The sequence below is a fragment of the Zingiber officinale genome, chromosome 4B, assembly GCF_018446385.1.
Source record: "Zingiber officinale cultivar Zhangliang chromosome 4B, Zo_v1.1, whole genome shotgun sequence".
Taxonomy (NCBI): Eukaryota; Viridiplantae; Streptophyta; class Magnoliopsida; order Zingiberales; family Zingiberaceae; genus Zingiber; species Zingiber officinale.
This window is the reverse complement of record NC_055993.1, coordinates 46752625-46777512: the sequence shown is the minus strand read 5'-3', so window position 1 is coordinate 46777512 and position 24888 is coordinate 46752625. Positions and strand designations below refer to the sequence as shown.

The window sequence follows — 24888 nt, the reverse complement described above, 5'->3', positions numbered from 1 at the left end:
TGAAACAACACATCCTTGCGACCTGTAGGGGACTAGCGACTGGAACTCTCTGGACATCCTCAACCTGAAATGTAATAATAACCACGGGGTGAGTCAACTCCTCAGCGGGTAATATTGACATGCATAGTAAGAAAATAACAACTAGCAGTAATCATGCGCACAGTCTCCTGATATAAGAAAGATAAAATGCAACTGAATAAACAAGAGAAAACTGTACTAACCAGAACCTGGGTATAAGTATAACAAGGTCATCAGACTGAGAGTGTCATAAATCCTGTATGCATGTCAATCATATGCATCCATCTAAATGTAGCAAATAAATGCAGCAAACACAAGCAATAAATGCATCAATGCGTATGATGCTAATGACATATCCTGGTCACCCCTGATGCCAGTCAGCCATCTCACACACGATGGTGAGACCGAGTGGGTAAGGCTGTGACAACCGTGCACTCTGCCATCACTGCTCCTGATGAGTGACCGAGTGGACGGGATGCTGTCGGAGTACACCTATCCTCCTACCCCAAATCATAAGTGGGGGAGCTCAATGCTCTCATCTCCCTGAGCCAGTCCAGAGGAGGGATCCTTGACGTGATACCACGCTGCATCACGCTACCCATGAGTGGACCAGCGTAGCACTGACAGAGCACCTGCTGCAACACACCCTACTTGATAAAAACCACTAACCCATGAGTGGTTGTGTGTGCAGATCCATGTAACTGGCGATGTGCTTAACAATAATGGAGTCGACTATCGCACAACATGCAATCATGCGAGATAGTGCATGACACTAAGCATAGAAAATATCCTGAACCTATCCATATATATAATGTGTACCTAGAACACATCGACCTAATCAATGGTCTAGGTACACAGGTCAGATACGGTATCAAAACCTAGGTCCTGAACATAATAAAACATGGTTGTGTCACTACCCCTATAAGCATGTATAATCAAGTAGGTACTAACATGTGTTGGGTATTTCAGGCCGCAAAAACTACTTTTTCGCGTCGCAGAAACCCCGAAATCCCGCCACCGGATCCGTGCGAAGAATAAAACTTTCAAAAAACTATGAGTATGAGTTTACCAACCTATAGATCTACACTAGAACTATATGTTAAAGAGTTTTACCCTCGTAGCGTGCCCTACGCGAGTCCCGCTTGTCCAAGGAGATGTCGGATCTCAAGTTGTCAAAGTAGACAACTCTCTATGCGTATCCACACGAACTAATTAGGTGGAGAAGACCAAACAATAGGTGTGCTAGCACCTAGGTGGTTCGGCCAAGGAGAAGAGGGATAGGAGAAGGAGAGCTTGAGGAAGAAGAAGGAATGAATGAGAATTACTCACAAAAATGAAAACCCCTCACATAACATTAGTGTGGCCGACCACAATTGTAACTCATTCTCATTTAATGTGGTCGACCACATTAAATGGAAGGAGACTTGTAACCTCCATGAGATGACACACACATGTGCTAGCTTTGGTGATGTGGCACATCATCATTGGTTCTCCTAATGCCAACGCACAAATGATGTGGCATAAAGTCAAGTCAAACTTGACTCTTCCTCTTCCTCTCAAGTCAAGTCAAACTTGACTTAATCTCTCTCATGGTTGATCTAATCCAACCATTTAATTCAAGCCAATTTAATATAATGAATCTAATTCATTTAATTAAATTGATTCAATGAGTCATAATTTAAATTAGACTCATTTAACACATGAATCAACTTGAGTCCAACTCAATTAGCCAATTAGGATTACTCTTAATCCAATTTGATTCATCACATGAATCTAATCCTCTTGGTTCATCATATGAACCTAATCTCCATCTAATTGTCCTTAGTGTGTGACCCTATAAGTTCTTGTAAAGTTGGCAATGCCCCTAAACCCATTTAGGAGCATAAGTAATGAGCGGTATCTAGCAACACATCATTACTACCCAAGTTACAAGAATGTTGAGATCCAACATCACTTTGTGACTACTAATTGTGACTCCTCATAATATATGACAGGTGTCCTTCTATCCTAGACATCTAGATTGATCAATGTGAGGCATAGACCGTGTCATCCTCTGACCAATCTAAATCTTGATCTCTAAGTAGACTCACTAAATCAAATGAGCTCAATATCTCATATTGACTCATTTGGGCATGGCCATGCACTTCGTGGTCTCACTCTATCAAGAATATCGATGTCGCTCCCGTCACATAGGAGGGATAGATCACATCTACATCACTCACATCCCTCCGCGTAATTTGTTACATACCCAGTAATCGCCTTTATAGTCCACCCAGTTACGGGTGACGTTTGACGAAACCAAAGTACATAACTCCTTATGTAGGGAACTATGGTGATTTCAGGTCTAAGGACTAGTAGTCATACTAATAGCCACATGAGAAAGTATATGACACTCATATAATGATCCATGATATTTTCTCATGGCGGGTCATTCAGTATACATTCTCCAATGCATACCCATGTGTCAACTTGATATCTCTATATCCATGACTTGTGAGATTAAGTCATCGAGTTGACCTACATGCTAGTCTTATTGCACTAACATTGTCCCTGAATGTTAATACTCGACTAGGAATGATTAAGAGTAGTGTTTCCTATATCATCTCACCATCGGTTCAACTAACCGATTGATATAGGTAAGAACCTTCTACTCAAGGACGCTATTATACTTAGTTTATTTGACACCAATACAAGTAAGTATAATAACTAAAAATAAATGCCTTTATTTATATAAGAATATGATACAACAAGTCTATAATACAATCATCAAATGATTGGCTCTAGGGCTCTAACTAACAACATGAAGTGCACAACAAGTAAACAAAACAAGCATGTAACAGATCGGGTAGTGACCAACCGAAACAGATAAGAAACATAATCATTGCTATTTGTTAAAAACACTGCTATGCATATCGAATGACATAAAGTCAAAGTACCCGCCTCCAATATAGATCGAGCTAATCAACCTCTATGTCGAAGTGCTCGTCCTGAATCCGAATCCTATAATAAATTATATGGTTTAGCTAAGTTTTATTGTAAACAAAATAGCTAAACCCAAATCCTTATTTACCAGGAACCCTAATCAACATGATCATTCATCCTACCTAAAATTAACACTTCTTGATAACATAACTAGCAATCACCTACAAAATATTTCAAATCCTTATGCTTTACCTCAAATCACAGCCAAGGATGTTGCTGAATATCGTGGCCAAAAAATCAAAGCTGCTGCCGGGGGCATCTGCTGTCGTTCCAAACCAAATACCTCTAGTTAACCTAGAGTATGGATCGTTAATAAGGAAACACACCAGTATAAATTGATTACCTCATACCTAAATCAAACCTATCATCACAATACTCCAAACAACACAGAATCTACAACCAGAATACAATTCTCTACTCCTTACCTCACTACCAAGCCACTGTTGACGCTGGAACAAGATGGGTCGGACCAAGAACACTCCACAGAGCACAACCTCCCTGCTGGAATCTTTCCCACTGGTCGGATCAAGTTGAGATCAAGAAATAGAGATAATAAATCAAACGACCAAATTCCAACCAATCTTACCTTCTTCCTCTCCACTGGTTGGAGGTGATCAAGGATCCGGCGACAGTGCTAGGGCACGGGTGAAATCAGCTGTCGGCGCTAGGGCACAGGCGACAGCGGCGCTAGGTCAGACCTGGTGGCCGACGATAGTGCTAGGAAGAGAGAGTCGGCGTCGGTTGTGGTGGTCGGTGGCTAGCTAGGGCACGAGCACAGAGGAGGCGACCGACGATCGGCTGGCGTCGCTGCGCTGGCTTCATTTTTGTGGCGTCGGTTGTGGTGGCGAGAAGTGGCTGTCGGCGAAGGTAGAAGAAGCCAAGTGAGCGACACTCACTTGGCTACCAGGATTCATAAACTCTAGTACTTAGCCTGGAGGTCTAGAGTTCAAATCCTAGGGAAGGAAAAAATCCACTGGCCAGGGGTGGGAAGATGATGTGAGCCAAGAAGAGGCATTGAAGGGAATTGGGGGACCCATGACAAGGTCCAAGACTAAGAGAATGAAGAAAGCTTTGGAAGGCTTAATAATGAGGCTCAAGGAAAAGGAGGATCAATGCACAATGGAGGCAACAACTAAGTGGATCACATTCCTTCAATTTGAAAGTGAAATTGGTCCAACATGAGGACCATTTTCGTGTGCATGCATGGGGGGGGGGGTTTTCTAAAGTGACTTTTGATGTCCTTTGTGGGTTTTTAATGCATTTTTGAAAGTTCCTAAGCTAGTATAACAAATACCATGCATGCATGGTTGCATTAAGCTAGTATTAGGGATTAGTGGTTGTATTAGTGGATAATAAAACCCATGCATGCAAGCATGATATTTATTGCATAATTAGTGCATAGGGGATCTTAAGGGATGTTAAATAGGAGAACTCTTGTATGACAAATCATGTAAGTTTGAATGAAAATTTGAGTTTCTCTTTTGTGAGAGCTTCCTTCTTGTTTTTAGGCAAAGAACTAATTTCGATCTTATCAAGGCAACTTGTGGCGATCAAAACTCCATGACTTATCACTCACCTTCTCATCTTGCTTGAGTGTGGCGTCAATACCCTTCCCCAAGATGAATTTCAAGGCGATCTATTTACAAGGTTTCTTTATCATTTGGTATCAGAGCCTTGGCTTCTTGATTTTCAGGTTTGTATTTTGTTTTCATCTTTGTTCTTCTCCATCTTTGTTGATCTCTCCATCCCTATCTATCGCAAATTTCTATTCACTATTTGGGTCCTCAACTTAAAAAAAAAAAAGGAAAATTCAAAAAAAAAAGAAAAAGAAAAAGGAATCATTAGTCATTGGTTTCTGATTGGAAAAAAAATAAAAAAAATATATAAAAAAAAGAGGAGGATTTGTGAATTGAAAGGACTCAATATTCTTTCTTTGTGAAATCTGAATTCAAAAGATATTCCTTTCATTGCTCTTGATCGTTGCTGAATTTCTTGTTTTATCCATTTATTTCTCTTGTTCTACTCATATTTCTCTTGTTGGTTTCTTGTTCACTTGATTGTCTTGAGAAAGACATTGATAAGGTTCTTTCCTTAAGAGCTTATAAAGGAAGCTGAGTGGATAAATCTGAGTGCAACCACGTGAGTAGAGTGGTGAGGCGAGATCTTAATAGACTTCAAATGGAGGCACTTACTCAACAATTTGAGAGAATACTTCAAAGACAACTTGAAGAAATACACGAAAGGATGGACCGACTTGAAGGAGAAAAAGTTTCCAACCGTGGGGGCAATTCTAATCATGAAGAATTTCATCAAAGTGAACCATTCTATGATTCACCAAGAGAAAGAAGGAGGCATGAAGGGGGAAGAAGACATGAAAGAGGAGGTAGAGACCATAGACGAGAAGATGATCTAGGAGGTGTGAAAGTCCAGATACCTTCCTTCCAAGGGAGGAATGATCCTGAAACATATCTGGCATGGGAGATGGAAATAGAACAAATTTTCTCGTGCCACAATTACAATGATGCAAAGAAAGTAAAGGTGGCTGCCCTTGAGTTCACCGATTATGCCTTAATTTGGTGGGATCAATTGCAAAAGGAGAGAAGAAGGTATGGAGAGCATCCTATCAACACTTGGGACGAAATGAAGACTTTGATGAGAAGGAGATTTGTGTCTTCCCACTACCATAGGGAATTGCACAACAAATTGCAAAGACTCACCCAAGGGAGTAGGAGTGTGGATGATTACTACAAGGAGATGGAGGTAGCTTTGATTAGGGCCAATATTGTGGAGGATAGGGAAGCTACCATGGCTCGGTTTCTCCATGGCCTAAACCGAGACATTGGAGACATTGTGGAGTTACAACATTATGTGGAGCTTGACGACTTAGTGCATCAAGCAATGAAAATAGAGCAACAATTAAAGAGAAAGGGCGTTATGAAGAAATCATCTTCTCCAAACTACTCTTCAAGTTGGAAGGACAAGCCAAAGAAGGAGGGTTCTTCTTCAAATTCTAAGGAGGCAGCAAGCACTAAGAAGCCTATTCCTACTACCTCTTCTTCCACTTCTAAGAGTAGGGATATCAAGTGTTTTAGGTGTTTGGGAAAAGGTCATATTGCATCCGAATGCCCGAATAAGAAGACTATGGTGGTGAGAGATAATGGCAGTATCTCTAGTGAAGAAATTGCTTCTCATTCCTCTTCCTCAAGCGATGAGGAAAATGATGGAGTAGCCTATGCGCAAGATGGAGATCTCTTGGTGGTTAGGAGATTATTGGGAAGCCAAGCCAAGGAGCATGAGGAGGACCAAAGAGAAAATATTTTTCATACCCGCTGCCTTATTCAAGGTAAAACATGCTCTATGATCATTGATGGTGGAAGTTGTACCAATGTGGCAAGTACTAGGATGGTCACCAAACTCAACCTCAAGACTACACCACATGCAAGACCATATAAACTCCAATGGCTTAGTAATAGTGGTGAATTGGTAGTGAACCAGCAAGTGTTGATTAATTTCTCCATTGGCAAATATGAAGATCAAGTTCTATGTGATATTGTGCCTATGGAGGCAAGCCACATTCTTCTTGGAAGACCTTGGCAGTTTGATAGGCGAGCTCATCATGATGGATTCTCCAACAAGTTCTCTTTTGTCCACAATTCTCGCAAAGTCACACTTGTACTGTTATCACCAAGGGAGGTTTGTGAGGATCAAATAAAAATGAGAGAGAAAAGAGAAAAAGAAGAGCGAGAGCTTAAGAAAAAGAAAGAGTGTGTGAAAAAGAAAATACTTGATTTTGAGAACAAAATTCAAAAGAAAAGAGAGAATGAGGAAAAGAAAGAGAGAAAAATAGAAAATTTGTTTACAAGAGGAAGTGAGGTGAAGAAAGCTTATTTGACAAGACAACCTATATTTCTTCTTTTGAGCAAGGAAACTTGCTTGGAATCTAACCCTAACTCCTTGCCTAGTGATGTTGTTGTTATTTTACAAGATTTTGAGGATGTGTTTCCCAAGGAAGTACCTCACAGTTTGCCACCAATGAGGGGGATTGAACACCAAATAGACCTTATTCCTGGCGCTTCTCTGCCCAATAGGCCAGCTTATAGGAGCAATCCTCAAGAAACAAAGGAGATACAAAATCAAGTGGAGGAGTTATTGCAAAAAGGATGGGTTAGAGAAAGTTTAAGTCCTTGTGCTGTACCCGTAATTTTGGTGCCTAAAAAGGATGGATCATGGAGGATGTGCACTGACTGTAGAGCAATCAACAACATCACAATTCGGTATAGACATCCTATCCCTAGACTTGATGATTTGCTTGATGAATTGCATGGTGCTTGCTTCTTTTCTAAAATTGATTTGAAAAGTGGGTACCATCAAATTAGGATAAGGGAAGGGGATGAATGGAAAACAGCTTTCAAAACCAAATATGGATTGTATGAATGGTTGGTAATGCCTTTTGGGTTAACTAATGCACCAAGTACTTTTATGAGGCTTATGAACCATGTCTTACAAGAATTTCTTGGAAAATTTGTGGTAGTATACTTTGATGATATTTTGGTATATTCCAAGAGTTTTGTTGATCATCTTGCACATCTCCAATCTGTCTTGCATGTCCTTAGAAAGGAAAAACTATATGCTAACTTGGAAAAATATTCTTTTTGCACTACTCATGTAGTTTTTCTTGGTTTTGTCATAAGTTCTAAAGGAGTGCAGGTTGATGAAGGGAAAGTTAAGGCCATTAGAGATTGGCCAACTCCTAAAACTGTGAGTGAAGTTAGGAGCTTCCATGGGTTGGCAAGTTTCTATAGGAGGTTTGTGAAGGACTTCAGCACAGTGGCAGCACCTCTAAATGAAATTGTTAAGAAAAACATGAGTTTTAGATGGGGAGAGAATCAAGAAAAGGCATTTCAAACACTTAAGGATAAACTCACACATGCACCCATTCTTGCTTTACCTGATTTTTCCAAATTTTTTGAAATTGAATGTGATGCATCTCATGTGGGTATTGGGGTTGTTTTACTTCAAGATGGTCATCCCATTGCATATTTTAGTGAGAAACTAAGTGGCGCCACTCTCAACTATTCCACTTATGATATAGAATTGTATGCACTTGTTAGAGCATTACAAACATGGCAGCATTATCTTTTGTCTAAAGAATTTGTCATTCATAGTGATCATGAATCTTTGAAGTATTTGAAAGGGCAAGGGAAGCTCAACAAAAGGCATGCCAAATGGGTCGAATTTCTTGAACAATTTCCTTATGTGATTAAGCATAAGCAAGGAAAGGTAAACGTTGTAGCAGATGCACTTTCAAGAAGGTATAGTTTGTTAGCTACACTTGAAACTAAATTGCTTGGCTTTGAACATATTAAGGAATTCTATATACATGATAATGAGTTTTCCCAATTATATGCTGCGTGTGAAAAGAAATCACAAAATGGGTTTGCTAGGCATGACAACTACTTGTTTAAAAATAACAGACTTTGTGTGCCTAGAGGATCCATGCGTAAATTGCTAGTTAGGGAAGCACATGAGGGGGGTTTAATGGGACACTTTGGGGTTCAAAAGACCTTAGAAATGCTTCTTGAACATTTTTATTGGCCACACATGAAACACGATGTGCAGAAATTTTGTGCACAGTGCATTGTGTGTAGAAAAGCAAAATCTAAGACATTACCTCATGGACTTTACACGCCTTTGCCTATTCCTAATTTTCCTTGGACTGACTTGTCTATGGATTTTGTTTTAGGGCTACCACGTACTCAAAAAGGTAAGGACTCCATTTTTGTGGTAGTTGATAGATTCTCCAAGATGGCACACTTCATACCTTGCCACAAAGTGGATGATGCAACTCATGTGGCAGATTTGTTTTTCAAAGAGGTGGTAAGACTTCATGGCATGCCTAGGAGCATTGTTTCAGATCGTAACACCAAATTTTTAAGCCATTTTTGGAGGACCTTATGGAACAAGCTGGGAACAAAGCTTCTTTTCTCCACCACATACCACCCACAAACTGACGGCCAGACTGAGATGGTAAATAGGACACTTTCTACTCTTCTGAGAGCAATTATTAAGAAGAACATTAAGTCTTGGGAAGAATGTTTACCTCATGTTGAATTTGCTTATAATAGGGCGGTACATTCTACTACTCAATTTTCTCCTTTTGAGATTGTTTATCGGTTCAATCCACTAACAACTCTTGATTTACTTCCTTTACCTAACACTTCTTCTTTAGTTCACAAGGATGGCAAAACAAAGGCAGAATATGTGAAGAAGCTTCATGAGCAAGTTAAAGCTCAAATTGAGAAGAAAATGGAGCAATATGCAAATCGAGCCAATAAAGGGAGAAAAAGAGTGGTCCTTGAACCCTGTGATTGGGTGTGGGTTCATATGAGGAAGGAACGGTTTCCTACCCAAAGGAAATCAAAGCTTCAACCAAGAGGAGATGGACTATTCCAAGTGTTGGAAAGAATTAATGACAATGCTTACAAAATTGATTTGCCCGGTGAGTATGGTGTTAGTGCAACATTTAATGTGGCTGATTTGAGTCCTTTTGATGTAGGAGATGAAGACCTAAATTCGAGGATGAATTCACCTAAAGAAGGAGGGAATGAAGTGAGCCAAGAAGAGGCATTGAAGGGAATTGGGGGACCCATGACAAGGTCCAAGACTAAGAGAATGAAGCAAGCTTTAGAAGGCTTAATAATGAGGCACAAGGAAAAGGAGGATCAATGCACAATGGAGGCAACAACTAAGTGGATCACATTCCTTCAATTTGAAAGTGAAATTGGTCCAACATGAGGACCATTTTCGTGTGCATGCATGGGGGGGGGGGGTTTTTCTAAAGTGACTTTTGATGTCCTTTGTGGGTTTTAATGCATTTTTGAAAGTTCCTAAGCTAGTATAACAAATACCATGCATGCATGGTTGCATTAATCTAGTATTAGGGATTAGTGGTTGCATTAGTGGATAATAAAACCCATGCATGCAAGTATGATATTTATTGCATAATTAGTGCATAGAGGATCTTAAGGGATGTTAAATAGGAGAACTCTTGTATGACAAATCATGTAAGTTTGAATGAAAATTTGAGTTTCTCTTTTGTGAGAGCTTCCTTATTGTTCTTAGGCAAAGAACTAATTTCGATCTTATCAAGGCAACTTGTGGCGATCAAAACTCCATGACTTATCACTCACCTTCTCATCTTGCTTGAGTGTGGCATCAATACCCTTCCCCAAGATGAATTTCAAGGCGATCTATTTACAAGGTTTCTTTATCAGAAGACCTAGTGAGTAACAGCACGGCCGAGGGTCGTCAGTCGACAACATAAGGGGTCGCCAGTTGGGCCGCCCAAAGGGACCGCCAAATGGGCCGCCCAAGGGGTCGAGGGGCCAGGTTGTTACAAGGATTTTATTTATAGCCTGCTGGTCGAACTGACCATTTGTTGACGTGGCACAATCTAGGAGTTTGGACCATCTCTGGACACCCCCAGCATGGCAAAACTCTATCTTCATGCAACGACCAATTGATAAAGTTTTATCCACTTCTGGGCACCCGGACCTGCTCCGAGCGCCTAGACTTGCTTTGGGCGCCCAAACTGCTGTTAATGTGGACCCAAAGTTGATCCATTGCGTTGAGGCACCCTTTCGATGCTAAAGTGGTACGGGTGCCCATACCATCTTGTCTAGGCACTCGAACAATTCGGGAGCTCCTGCACACCTAGACACAATGATCAAACATAATAGGACCTAACTTGACTTGGTTGATCACATCAAAACTCCCATGGGATACTTACAATCTCTCCCTTTTTGATGTGAGCAATCCAAGTTAAGTTAGAGTAAAATCAAACAATTAAATAATTTGCAATTAATAAACATGTTGTGCAATATAAAAAAAAATATACCTCCCCTAGACTTAATCTATAATTCTCTCCTTTTGATCACATTAAAAATAGGGATATTATTTGAAAATAAATTTTAAAATAAATTCTAAGAGATAAAAAAACAATGATAACATTCAGAAAAATTTTGAAGTCTATATTTCAAAAATTTAAATTTTTGTGATTTATAAACCAAATTTAGAAAAAATTATTTTTAATCATTGAAAAATTTTGAAATTTTTTGTAATGGGTAAACAGGCATATCCAAATAGTTATAAATTTTAATGAATAAATGAAATTAATATAAGCAATAATAATTTATTTTCTATAGAAAGATATATAATTTTTTTAAAAAATACATAACAAGTAGATTTTGAGCTAAAAAATTCTTGCATCTCTTTCTCAATATATAAAATAGAAGTTACATCTTTAGAAAAATTAAATTTTTGAACATTGACATTTTAAGATTTTTTAATATTAAAACCTAATATTTTTATAAAAAATTCAATAACGATCAACCAATTTTAAAAATATTTTATTTTACAATGAAGATGATCTTTTATTATAAAAAATAAAATTTTCAAAAATAACTTTGTGAAATAATTTTAAATTTAAAGATATAATTTTTGTTAAAAAACTCATAAAAAATAATACAACGTTCAAAAAAATAAAAAAATTTCTAACAGATAAGTAATAAAATCTTTTTTCTTGAAAAAATTTAAAAATAAATGTAACAATTTATTTTAAAAACATAATTTTAAGCATGTAATGAAAATATTAATGCAAATAAAAGTTAGAACATACATTAAAATTTAATCTAAGCATGATTTTAGAACCCAATATAGACTCTTACCTACTAGATTAATGAGAAATTTTTTAGAAACATATTTTCATGATAATTTTCTAATTTGGCCCTTATGATATCCAAAATGCCAATTTAGCCATTGATAATTTAAAGTAGCAAAATTTGAACATGCAGAATTTTTAAAATTTTCTATTTGTTCTTTCAATCTTTTATTTTCTTTCATCTTGTCAAAATCTTCTAATCAACAATATTTTGCTAAAGTTTCTTTTAGTCCTTTGTTTTCCTTTAATAATTTTTATTTTCATTTCTAATTGACAAAAATTCTTAGACAGTATTTTAATAAACTTGTATAACTTGTTAGGAGGTAGAGATTGTACCTTAATAAACCTATATAATTTGTCAGGAGGTAGAGACTGTACCTGACTTACCTTGATGATCTCATTATCTAATGCTCCTCTTGTAGGGCTGCTTGTCTCTAACATTACTCCCCTTTCATCGATGCTCTCGATATTAATTTCAGATGAGCTTGCTTTGTTATCTTCTTGGTGACTTGCCAGCAGTGCAAGTCCGACGTAGGCTTCAATCTCTGACTCTAATGACGTTTCATCCTATGTCACCTCTAGGTTTTTGTACTTTTTCTGGGTCAATCTTTTATCCTTGTCCTTATTCTTTAATTTTGAGCAGTTGTCTTTGAGGTGCCCTTCTTCATTACAGTGATAACATCTCACTTTCCCTTTTCTTCTTTTGGCCTACACTTGATTGAATTTATTAGATCTATTTTTGTTAATTTTCTTACCATAAATATCGTTTCATCATCGTCGAGGGATGTTTCAGAATCTGGTTTATCCATTTTTGCCTTTAAGGTAATATTTTGATTTGACTCTTTCTTTAGATCTGCACATCTAGATTCATGAATTTCAAAATTAGAAAATAACTCTTCTAGATTACTACCTCTAAGTCTCTAGAGATGTAGTAAACATCTACTAAGGTTGACCATTTTGGTGTTCCTGGAAAAGTGTTTAGCGTATACTTTAGTGAATCTCTATTAGTTATCTTTTCCCCGAGATTCATGAGTTTGGTTATTAACTACTTTAGCTTGGCGTGCAGTTGAGGGATCGTTTCACCTTCCTTTAGTCAAAGATTTGTCAGTTGACTCCGAAGTAGATCTCTTGTTGCGAGCTTGATTTTAGAAGATCCTTCCTGAAGCTGCAGGAATTTTTTCTAGATATATTTTGTAGACTTATAAACTCTGATCCTGTTGACCTCTTGTGGTGGCAACACACTTAGCAGATAGAATTCTGCTTTTCCATTGGCCACAAATTTGGCTTGTTCCTTCTCTTTATCTAGTTTTCCTCTTTCTTTAGCTCGCCATTGCTATCGGTAGGTACTACAAAACTATTTTTCAAAATTAAAAAGATATCAAAATCTGTTTTGAAATATACCTATATTTTCTTCTTCCAGTGGGCAATGTCTCCCTTGAAACTTAGGCGGGTGGATACTTGCTCCAGCCATCATCTTCTATGCTTCGGTCCGCGGTTAGTTCTTTCGAAGCGGTTGGGCTCTGATAGCAGTTGTAAATCCTATGTGGCTAGCAAGAGGAGGGTGAATTTCCCTGCACATAAAAAAAAGTATACCTTTCTCAAACTATTAGGCTTAAATAATTACACATTTAACAAAAAGATAATAGAATTAAGAAGAGTATGAGACAAATAATTTTACTTGATTTACAATCAAAAGATTGCTACTCCAAAGAAAGTATGCTCACTATAATGATATCCTTCTCGAATAAAATGTCGGAGGCGGAGAAACCTCGTACACGAAAGTGAAGCTCGAAAATGAAAAATAGAATGGATTTCAAAAATAGAAGTGTATTTTTGAAACCACTATGAGCAGGGCTCTATTTATAGTCTGCTAGTCGAATTTGACGTTTACTGATGTGGCACAATCCGGGCTCTTGGACAATCTCCGGGCGCCCCCAGTGTGGCAAAACTCTATCTCCATGCAACAAGCAAGTGATAAATTTTTATTCACTTTCAGGCACCCGGACCCACTCTAAGCGCCCAGATTGCTGCTGACGTGGGACCCAAAGTTGATCCACTGCATTGAGGTTCCCTTTCAGCAACAAAGTGGTTCGGGCACCTGGATTGGTTAGCCTTGTGCTGACCGTTCAACACCTTCTCCGTCGCTTCGGTGATCTTGGGCATCCGAAATTGGACTCACTCGAACCCATCTTCCGATCTTCTCCTCAAGCAATCTTCTGTTCTGGCTTCTCATCCCTCGAAAATGTTGTACTCTTCCTTCTCGTTCGCCGGCGTACTCTTCCGTAGCACCTCGTTCCTTGGACACACTGAGCTCGTCGACTCTTTCATGTGCCATCCTTTTCGCTAGCTATGTCTTTCACTTGACTTCTTATACTCCTAAGCTCTTGCACACTTAGACACAAGGATTAAACACAACAAAACCTAACTTGACTTAGTTAATTATACCAAAACTACCATGGGGTACTTACATCTAGGTGGGTCGACTAATCAGGTCTCATGACTTGTGTCGGTCAGTCTGTGGAAAGCTTGGGTTGGCCAGCAGATTGAGAAGAAAAAAATTCTCCAAAGAATTTTTTCTCAAATAAATAAAAGAAGCAAGAATAAGAGATTTAGAGGTGCTCCTTTTGTGCATTTAAATTTTAGAAAAATAAATATGAGTTGTACTCTTCATTAGGAAAAAAAATTAATATACCATAACCAAATAAGTACTACAAATTATTAATCCTTTCATAATTTCTTTGTGGACATAAATCTGCAAAGACAATAAACACACAAAACCTTGCTTGATTATAGTTCCATGAAAGCCATAAGTTCTAAACCCGCTTGTGGTAGGCTTGTGGGTTGGCCTACCTAACTCGCAACCCATCATGGGTTGGGGATTTCCCAACTAGCTAAGATGATGGATTAGCTTGCCCCACCTCACCCTGCCCCACCTTGTCCCACCTTGCCCTGTCCCACCTCGCTAAATGATAGGTTCGTCATGAGTTGGTCTGTCCCATTACTGATTGACCTATATGACAATTCTATTAGTAGATTCAGGAGAAGTAGTATAAATTATGGATCAGATGGATCCATCACCACTATCTCAAGAATATATATTTTTGGGATTGACAAGCCAAGCACACATACACTCCTCTCATCAAGAGATTATTGTAGATTAGGGACAGTTTCATAGCCACACTTGGATTCTAAGAGGTTGTAGCGCAGTGTTTGACATCATGGTTTAGTCAGGATAGAGGGGCGCGGAGTATAGAAGGCATATGATTATTTCAAAGGTACTAGTTCGAGAAAGCCATGGGCGAAAGATAGAATGGAGGACATACTTATAGTCTAGTCATGCCTTCACCATATATATGCTAACATACAAGAGATTGCCTACTAGGGATAGGCTGGACTACCTCGATGGCAAGAGCTGCACCTTTTGTGGATTAGAGGAGTTGTAGGAGCATCTGTTTTTCACATGCAACTTGTTCAAATAGTTATGGTGGAAGATCAGATATTAGTTGCAGATAAGACAAAAGATGTCTACATATCGTAGGATGCTGATGATCTTCATACTCCACTACTATGGGACTAGTAGCTTGCTGAATGTTTGATACCTTACTATGTCACCCATGATCCATTATGTATGGATGATAAGGAACCATTCTTTGTTTGAGAGTGTGAGATTTGATGTAGAGGTGATTTTAAAAAAGTACAAATTCATGTATACCAATTCTTGGATATCTACTCAAGATATAATATTTCATCATATATAAATAACTATCCTTGACTAATATTGTACATCTTTTATATATGTTAATCCATGGGACCAATTTTAATGGGACCGTTGATATGATGGTTCCACCTTTCATTAAAAAATAAATATTATGTCTTATTTTGTTGATTATGGCAACAAGAGTGACATATAGAAAGGTGGATATAAATATATTAATAAATAATATAGTATTAGTTAATAGAAATATTAAACATAGTTAGAATTTAGAAAAAATTAGTTTAAAACAATCTGACTCATGGAGTTGAGCCTATAATATGCGTCATATTTGGCCCGAACTCATGTTGCCCGTGCTATCTTAGTCCACGAACCCCATCCTATAGCACCATCCTACGCCAATAATGATCTCGGATTGACTCAATCTATTTTGTAGTTGGGTTGTGCTGGGCATTGTTTCATGTAGCAATTAATCAAACACGCATTTAAAATTATTCAAATATTAAAAGTTGGGTTGTGCTGAGCATTGTTTCATGTAGAAAGTAATCAAACACACATTGAAAATTATAGAAATATTCAGACATACCTAATTTTTATATTTCTCGAAGGATACATTTATTTTTTTATTCTATTCTTTCCACTAAATACTGGTGTTGCATTTAAAGAAAATTTAAACAAATACTAAGCTGATACTAAATTGTAAAGAACACTCATAACTCATAATGTATTTTAAAAATCAATATTAATGTAGTATTGTATTTAACTATCGATAAGTTTGGATGGCTAGAATTTGGCCACTAAAAAAATAAATTTATCTAATTAATAATTAATTAAGCTAAGTTAAAAAATTAATTAAGCATTATTAATAAAAAATTAATTAGGTATTATTTTAGAAAATTGAAAATAGGTGAGAAAGAATATAATTAACTCATAAAATATAATATTATCCTAAAAATTAGATATAATAATTCTAAAAATTATAAAAAAAATTCATTTTAACTGGCATACCACAATTATGCTATCCTTTAAAATCGAATGACATTGTCATTTAAATACAATATCACTGACAATAAAGTGAGAAACAATTGCATCCAAAAATCTGAAAGTTAAAAGTGTCTTCTGGTAAATTACCTTTGCTTCATGCGATGTCGTATCCAACCCATTGGTCATCTCTGTTAGAAATTAAATTTGTTTTTTAATATAAAAATTGTTGATAAAATTTTGTGGAGATAGAATAGATAAAATGATAATCATGATATGAACAAAAATTTTGTGAAGATAAAATAATAATAATAATAATAAAAGGTTATGATTATTTAAGTTTGATGCTTATCCAATAAGCCTATAAATATATATTTTTTTCATGAATAAAGCAAGTTGAATTTTTATTTTATTCTCCTTCTCTTCCACGTAGAGATTCTCCTCCTCCTCTATATTTTTTTCTCCCATATTTTTTTTTATTTCTTCTCCAATAATTCTTTTTCTAACAAAGTGGTATCAAAGCCATGGCTAATGGAGGTATGATTCCTTCCCAAGTTTCAGTACTCAAAGCAAGTAATTATGACAATTGGAGTATCAAGATGAAGACGCTTCTTGGAGCTCATGATGTTTGGAAGATTGTAGAAAAAGGCTACGTTGAGCCACGTGATGACTCAACGTTAACTCTGACAGAAAAGGATAGTCTGAAAGATTTAAGAAAGAGAGACAAGAAGACTCTTTTTCTCACTTATCAAGCTCTAGATGCAGATGGTTTTGAGAAAATCTCAAGTGCGACTTCGGCCAAGCAAGCATGGGAAAAGCTCCAAATCTCATATCAAGGAGAAGAAAAAGTAAAAAAGGTACGACTTCAGACATTAAGAAGTCAATTTGATGCTTTTTGTATGAAAGAAGGTGAGTTAGTATCCGATTACTTTTCTAGAGTCTCTACCATTTCCAATCAACTAAAGAGAAATGGTGAGAAACTAGAAGAAGTAACTATTATTGAGAAAATTCTTCGATCATTGGATTCAAAATTTGATAGCATTACAACCATCATCGAAGAGACCAAGGATCTACAAGTCATGACGATTGAGCAACTCCTGGGTTCATTACAAGCCCATGAAGAAAAGAAGAAGATAAATGAAGAAATTACTCAACAACTCCTAAAGATGACTCTTCAACAGACAAAGAAAGATGAAAGTTTCAGTAACAATAGAAGTCAATGTGGAAGAGGTCGTGGATATGGACGAGACCGTCCTAATGAGCAAATATGAGTTTCCAACAACAATAATGAAAGAGGAGAACATTCAACAAGAGGACGTGGAAGAGGGTACACAAACTCGAGGTATAATAAATCTCAAGTTAGGTGCTACAATTGTAACCAATTTGGGCATTATGTAAAAGAATGTAGATTGCTCAAGAATAAAGTATATGAAAGAGCAAATTATATGGAAGAAAGAAAAGAAGAAGATGACACCCTACTGCTAGCGTATAAAGATAATGAAAGAGAAGAAGATACAATTTGGTATCTCGACACTGGTGCAGACAATCATATGTGTGGGAAAAGAAACATGTTCGTAGAGCTTGATAAATCAGTTGGTGGTAATGTATCCTTCGGAGATGAATCAAAGATTGAGATAAAAGGAAAATGTAACATTCTCATCCATTTGAAGAATGGAAAAGATGAATTTATCTCAAATATTTTCTTTGTGCCAAATATGAAGAGCAACATCCTAAGCATAGGACAACTTTTGGCAAAAGGATATGATATTCATCTAAAAGATGGTAAGCTCATCTTGAAAGATCATATTGGTTGCTTAATTGCTAAAGTGCCTATGTCAAAAAATAGAATGTTCTTACTTAATATTCAAAATGATGTTGTCAACTATCTCAAAACTTGTTACAAAGACATCACTTGGCTATGACATCTTCGATTTGGACAACTCAATTTTGAAGGACTAGAACTGCTTTCAAAGAAAGAGATGGTGAGAGGACTACCTTGTATCAAACATCCTGATCAAGTATGTGAAGCATGTCTACGTGGGAAGCAATTTAGAAGAGGTTTTCCAAAGGAGTCAAGTTCAAGAGCTCAAAAGCCTCTTGAACTTATACATACAGATGCTTGTGGCCGATAAAGCCAAGTTCACTTGGTAAGAGTAATTATCTCATTCTTTCATAGATGACTTTTCTCGAAAAACTTGGGTATACTTCTTGAAGTAAAAATCATAGGTCTTAGCATATTCAAGAAATTTAAAGATACCATAGAAAAGGAGAGCGGTCTCGAGGTCAAAACTATGCGTTCTGATCGAGAACGAGAATTTACCTCAAAGGAATTTCAAGAATTTTGTTAAGCCAATGGAATACGACGACCCTTGACAGTTCCAAGATCCCCTCAATAAAATGGAGTGGCAGAAAGAAAGAATCGATCGTCCTTGACATGGCAAGGAGCATTCTCAAAAGCAAGAGGCTACCAAAGGAACTACTTTGGGCAGAAGCGGTTGCATGTGCAGTATACTTATCCAACCGATCACCAACAAGGAGTGTGTGGGGCAAGACACCACAAGAAGCGTGGAGTGGAAGGAAGTCTGGGATTTCTCATCTAAAAGTTTTTGGAAGTATAATCCACGTTATGTGCCTGATAAAGCAAGAAGCAAATTGGATGATAAAAGTAAGAAGTTTATTTTTATTGGTTATGATACTAACTCAAAAGGGTATAAGCTATACAATCCAGATACTGGGAAGACAATCATCAGCTGAGATGTCATATTTAATGAAGAAGAAGAATGGAATTGGGAATCTCGAAATGAAGATTACAACTTCTTCCCGTACTTTGAAGAAGAAGATGTGGAGCAACTAAGGGTGGAGCAAACAGGAGAGGAACCTACTACTCCACTAGTAACAGCAACATCAAGTACTCAAGAAAATTCATCTGCATCAACTTCAAGTGAAAATTTAAGTGAGAGAGTACCACGCTTTAGAAGCTTACGAGACATTTATGAGGTAACTGAAAATCAAGATAATATTACTCTATTTTGTCTCTTTGCGGATTGCGAGCTTATAGATTTCCAAGAAGCTATAAAGACTAAAAGGTGGAAAGATGTGATGGATGAAGAAATCAAGGCGATAGAGAAGAATGACACATGTGAGTTAACTGCACTTCTTAAAGGACATAAGGCGATCAGTGTGAAGTGGGGTGTACAAAATAAAGAAGAATGTCAAAGGAGAAGTTGAAAGATATAAAACAAGATTGGTGGCAAAAGGCTACAGTCAAAGATCTGGTATTGATTATGATGAGGTATTCGCTCCCGCTGCTCGATTAGAAATTGTCAGACTAATCATTGCTTTAGTAGCTCAAAATAAGTAGAAAATACATCAAATGGATGTAAAATCTGCTTTTTTAAATGGAGTTCTTGAAAAAGAAGTCTATATTCAGCAACCATTAGGTTATGAAGTTAAAGGACAAATAGACAGAGTTCAAAAATTGAAAATGACTCTCTACGGGCTAAAGCAAACACCAAGGGCATGGAATAGCCGAATAGACAAGCACTTGCAAGAGAAAGACTTCATCAAATGTCCTTATGAACATGCATTATACATTCAGAGTAAGGATAAAAATGTTTTGATGGTATACATATATGTTGATGACTTGATCTTGACAGGAAACAATCCAAGTATGTTTGGAGAATTTAAAGAAGTGATAACTAAAGAGTTTGAGATGACTGATATTGGGCTCATGGCATACTATCTGGGCATTGAGGTGAACCAAAGGGAAGATGGAAGCTTCATCTCACAAGCAGGTTATGCAAGAGGGATATTAAAGAAGTTCAAGATGGATAAAAGTAAGCCTATAAATACCCCAGTAGAATGTGTAGTCAAGCTGTCAAAACATGATGAAGAAGAAAAAGTTAATCCAACATTTTTTAAAAGTTTGGTTGGAAGTTTACGATACTTGACGTGCACAAGGCTTGATATTCTTTATGCTGTTGGACTTGTTAGTCGCTACATGGAAGATCCAACTACTACCCACCTTAAGATCGCTAAGAGAATTTTACGCTATATTAGAGGTACGATAGATTTTAGATTACTTTATTCAACATCTAACCACTTCAAACTTGAAGGATATAGCGACAGTGATTGGGGTGGAGATATAAACGATAAAAAGAGTACTACAGGATTTGTGTTCTTTATGGAAGATACATCTTTCACTTGGATGTTGAAAAAATAGCCTATTGTCACACTTTCTACTTGTGAAACGGAGTATGTAGCTGCAACTTCATGTGTTTGTCATGCTGTTTGGATCAGAAATTTATTGAATGAGTTAAGTTTACCACAAGAAGAGGCAACCAAGATTCGAGTTGATAACAAATCTACAATAGCACTAGCAAAAAATCCAGTCTTCCATGATAGAAGCAAACACATTGATACGCGCTTTCACTATATCAGAGAATGTATTACAAGAAAAGAGGTGCAAGTAGAATACATAAAGTCTCAAGATCAAGTTGCTCATATTTTTACCAAGCCAATCAAATTTGAAGACTTCATCAAGATGCGATATTTGCTTGGAGTCACAAAATCAAGTTTAAGAGGGGGCGTTGGAAATTAAACTTGTTTTTTAGATATAAAAGTTGTTGATAAAATTTTGTGGAGATAGAATAGATGAGGTGATAATCATGATAGGAACAAAAATTTCATGAAGATAAAATAATAATAATAATAATAATAATAATAATAAGATCATGATTATCTAAGTTTGATGTTTATCCAATAAATCTATAAATATATTTTTTTTTTCATGAAGTTGAGTTTTTATTTTATTCTTCTTCTCTTCTACATAAAGATTCTCCTCCTCTTCTATATTTGTTTCTCTCATATTTTCTTTTATTTCTTTTCCGATAATTCTTTTTCTAACAGCCAATTACTAAATTTGACAATATTACCTATTTGAGGTTAATTTCAAGAATCACACACCATCTCATCTGCTTCTCTCCGACGCAGCTCGGCATGGGCAGTGCTTTGGAGACACTCTGCGGCCAGGCCTTCGGAGCCAAGCAGCTAGACATGCTTGGCGTCTACATGCAGCGCTCCTGGGTCATCCTCACCGCAACCTCCATCTGCCTTCTCCCCATTTACGTCTTCGCCACTCCGGTCCTCCTCTTCTTCCACCAGGACCCCCAAATTGCATTCCTCGCCGGCAAATTCTCCCTCTACATGATCCCGCAGCTCTTCGCCTATGTCCTCAACTTCCCCCTCCAAAAGTTCCTGCAAGCCCAGAGCAAGGTCATGGCCATGGCCGCCGTCTCTGCAGTGGCCCTACTGCTGCACCTCCTCCTCAGCTGGCTCCTCATTGCGCAGCTCAACCTGGGCCTCGTGGGGGCGGCCATCTCGCTTAACGTCGCGTGGTGGTTCGTGGTGCTCGGCCAGTTCGCATACATCGCCATGGGGCATTGCCCTGGTGCTTGGAATGGCTTTAGCTGGGGCGCTTTCAGGGACCTCGCGGCCTTTTCCAGGCTCTCCATAGCTTCTGCAGTCATGATGTGGTACGCACACAAGTTGATCGTTAAATTGCCTCGTCTATACTCAACAACATAATGTAATAAGTAATGCATTTGCCTCTAATTATTTATGCAGCGTGGAGTACTGGTTTTACATGTTCCTCATTGTCCTAGCAGGCAACCTGAAGAACGCACAAGTTGCAGTGGCTGCTATTTCAATATGGTTAGTCTCCAACTGCTCAAGTATTCTAGTTTCTTAGCAATTAACTTGTGTGACCAATTGACTCTCCCCTTCCAGCATGAACCTATATGGCTGGGAGATTATGGTGTTCGTTGGCTTCAATGCTGCAATCAGGTGATTGACATATATATATATATATATATATATATATTCATATTTATTTTTTTTCCTTCTAAAACAAATCGATATTCAATACAGTGTTAGGATCTCAAATGAGCTGGGAGCACGCAGGCCTAGAGCTGCCAAGTTCTCGATACTGGTAGTCATTGTGTCATCACTCTTCTTTGGCATCCTCTTCTTCTCCTTGGTTTTGTTTCTCAGGGATGTCTACGGCATACCCTTCACTAACAGCCCAGAAGTTGTGCATGCGATCACTGACCTTGCTTTGGTCTTTGCCTGCACACTTCTTCTCAGCAGCATCCAACCTGTTCTTACAGGTTCTTTTGGCAATCATCAATTCTTAATTTCCTAATTTTCAGCAACAGCTCGACATTTAATTACCTGAGCATTTGCAGGTGTGGCAATAGGAGCTGGATGGCAAACATTGGTGGCTTATGTCAATTTAGGCTGCTACTATCTTGTGGGAATTCCTGCTGGTTACATTCTGTCATTTTATTTTGATTTGGGAGTGAAGGTATATATAAGAATTTGATATGATATCATAATCCTTTTTTTTCTTGCCATTTATTTCTTCGGGAGTCTTGACACAACGGTAAATTTGCTGTTGTGTGACCTAGAGGTTATAGATTCGAGTCTCAAAAATAACTTTTTGTAAAGCAAGGTAAAATTGTATACAATAAACCCTTCCTCCGACGTCATATTGGTGGGAGCTTTATACACCGAACTATCTTTTTTTAATTCATTTCTCTCATTAATGATTTTTGGATGTAGGGGATGTGGAGTGGAATGCTCATAGGAGTAGGACTGCAAACCTTAGTGCTCATTGGCATTACAGTGGGAACAAACTGGGACAAGGAGGTGATCATTGATTCAACTATCTCTATTTATGTTTTCTTTGTGAATTCATTTAACTAATTAAAACTCATTTGAAGTTGAATTAAGATTGGCCATGAATTCATGCATACAGGCAAAGGAAGCACAATCTAGGATAAGAAAGTGGGGAAGCTCTGTGAATTAATCATAAGCCAACCAATAAAGGATATCGAGGAACAAATGCTATATTTGAGAGTGCCCAAAATGCAATCACTTTCAAAATTATATTATTTATTTGATAAATAAAATTAACTATTTGAAGGTGCATTTTATATGTATGTGATTTGATCTTAAACTTAATTAATGATGTGCACAATACAATGCATTACATGAGAGAAACTGTGATTAGATCACAATTAATGTCTATCTCATCATGTGTAATTATATACGTATTCAAATATTCCCTAGTCAATGAATTGATGAGACTGGACATCGCCAATTCTGTGAGATTAACATATGTTATACTCATTGATTTAACCAAGTAGTTGATCCTTATTGGCAGAAAATATTGAGATGTTGAAAGTTAATATGTGGATGCTAGTTAAGGGTAACTAGTTTATCAGATGTGACTTGCTATGAGATTTAATGTGGCTCTTTATATGTCAACGAAGATTTCATTATAGCTCGAGTGTAAGTTTCCTTAGACTTCAAGTATTCAAGTCTTCTTGGTAATGCAAGTTTATATTTTGACATTTTAGCAAAATATCTCATAGGAGGTGTAGGTTTGAGATATTAGATATAAGTCAATATCTCTAAAGATATTTGAATAACCCATAGAGGATTCACCAATCCTTTTATAAAGGAGACGTATACTTTAATGTCTCTTATCAGAATTATTACTCATAAGTCTTTGGCTAAAGCAAAACATGCTAAGAGGATGATCTTCTTAGACATGTGTTTGAGTAATTTGAATTCACAAGACAATGAACTATAATTTGGGCTAAGGGTTACGTAGTCAGCCTTGTGGGGATTGACACTTAGACTATGTCCTGAACTAAGTGGGTATAAAATGAATAAAAAGAATATACACATTGATAACTGTAACTACTGAAGGGTTCAAAATTTATTCTGGGATCAACTATGATTTTTTGGTCAATTAGTGGTCATGATGTACTACTAGATGTCACTTATGATATATTCATAATTAATGGTTAATTACGAATGACCAACATAACTGAAAATCTATTGGGTCACAAGCATTATGTGAATATCTAAAAGATGTAAAAAAGTTTTAGAATGGGATTCTCAAATTAAGAAATATTAAGTCTGGTAGGCCCAGATGAAGGGAAAATAGGGTAGTAAACAAGCCGAGTCGAGCCAAACTTTGAGATGTTCAAACTTGTTTGATAAGATAACCAAGCCAAGAAGAGCCGAACTTAAAATAAATCAAACTTTTGAAATGATTGTTCAAGCTTGACTTGATTTATTTTTTATGAGCTTGAATTTGTTTGAAGCTTTGCTTGAGCTTAGTTCATTTAGATGTTATTGAACTCTCAATTCAAGCTTGGCTTGAGTTTGGTTCAACCTTGGTTCGTTTGGATGTTATCAAGTTCTCAATTCAACTTATTTGATTGTTTGAAACTTTTACTTTTTTGATTGATTATTGAGCTTGATAATTTAAACTTATTTGTTTATTTTATTTTATTTTATTTATTTAGCATATTGATAAGAGATTTATTAATGAACATAGTTTATGAACATTCTTTACGAACATTATTCATGAACATTGTTCACAAATATTAATGAGTTGAAC

At 37.1% G+C, this 24888-nt stretch overlaps 1 protein-coding gene across 1 annotated transcript in view; it reads left to right on the top strand.

Annotated features, from left to right (window-relative positions):
• Positions 1-23476, top strand: part of LOC121975021 (protein DETOXIFICATION 30-like) — a 67204-nt gene extending 43728 nt beyond the window's left edge. Inside the window, exons 2-8 of the mRNA XM_042526367.1 lie at positions 21405-21946; positions 22038-22124; positions 22200-22256; positions 22341-22579; positions 22658-22776; positions 23034-23120; positions 23230-23476. Coding sequence (XP_042382301.1) covers positions 21405-21946; positions 22038-22124; positions 22200-22256; positions 22341-22579; positions 22658-22776; positions 23034-23120; positions 23230-23280 — 1182 coding nt within the window. The 3' untranslated portion in view covers positions 23281-23476. The remainder of the gene's footprint in view (positions 1-21404; positions 21947-22037; positions 22125-22199; positions 22257-22340; positions 22580-22657; positions 22777-23033; positions 23121-23229) is intronic.
• The last annotated feature ends 1412 nt before the right edge of the window (positions 23477-24888 follow it).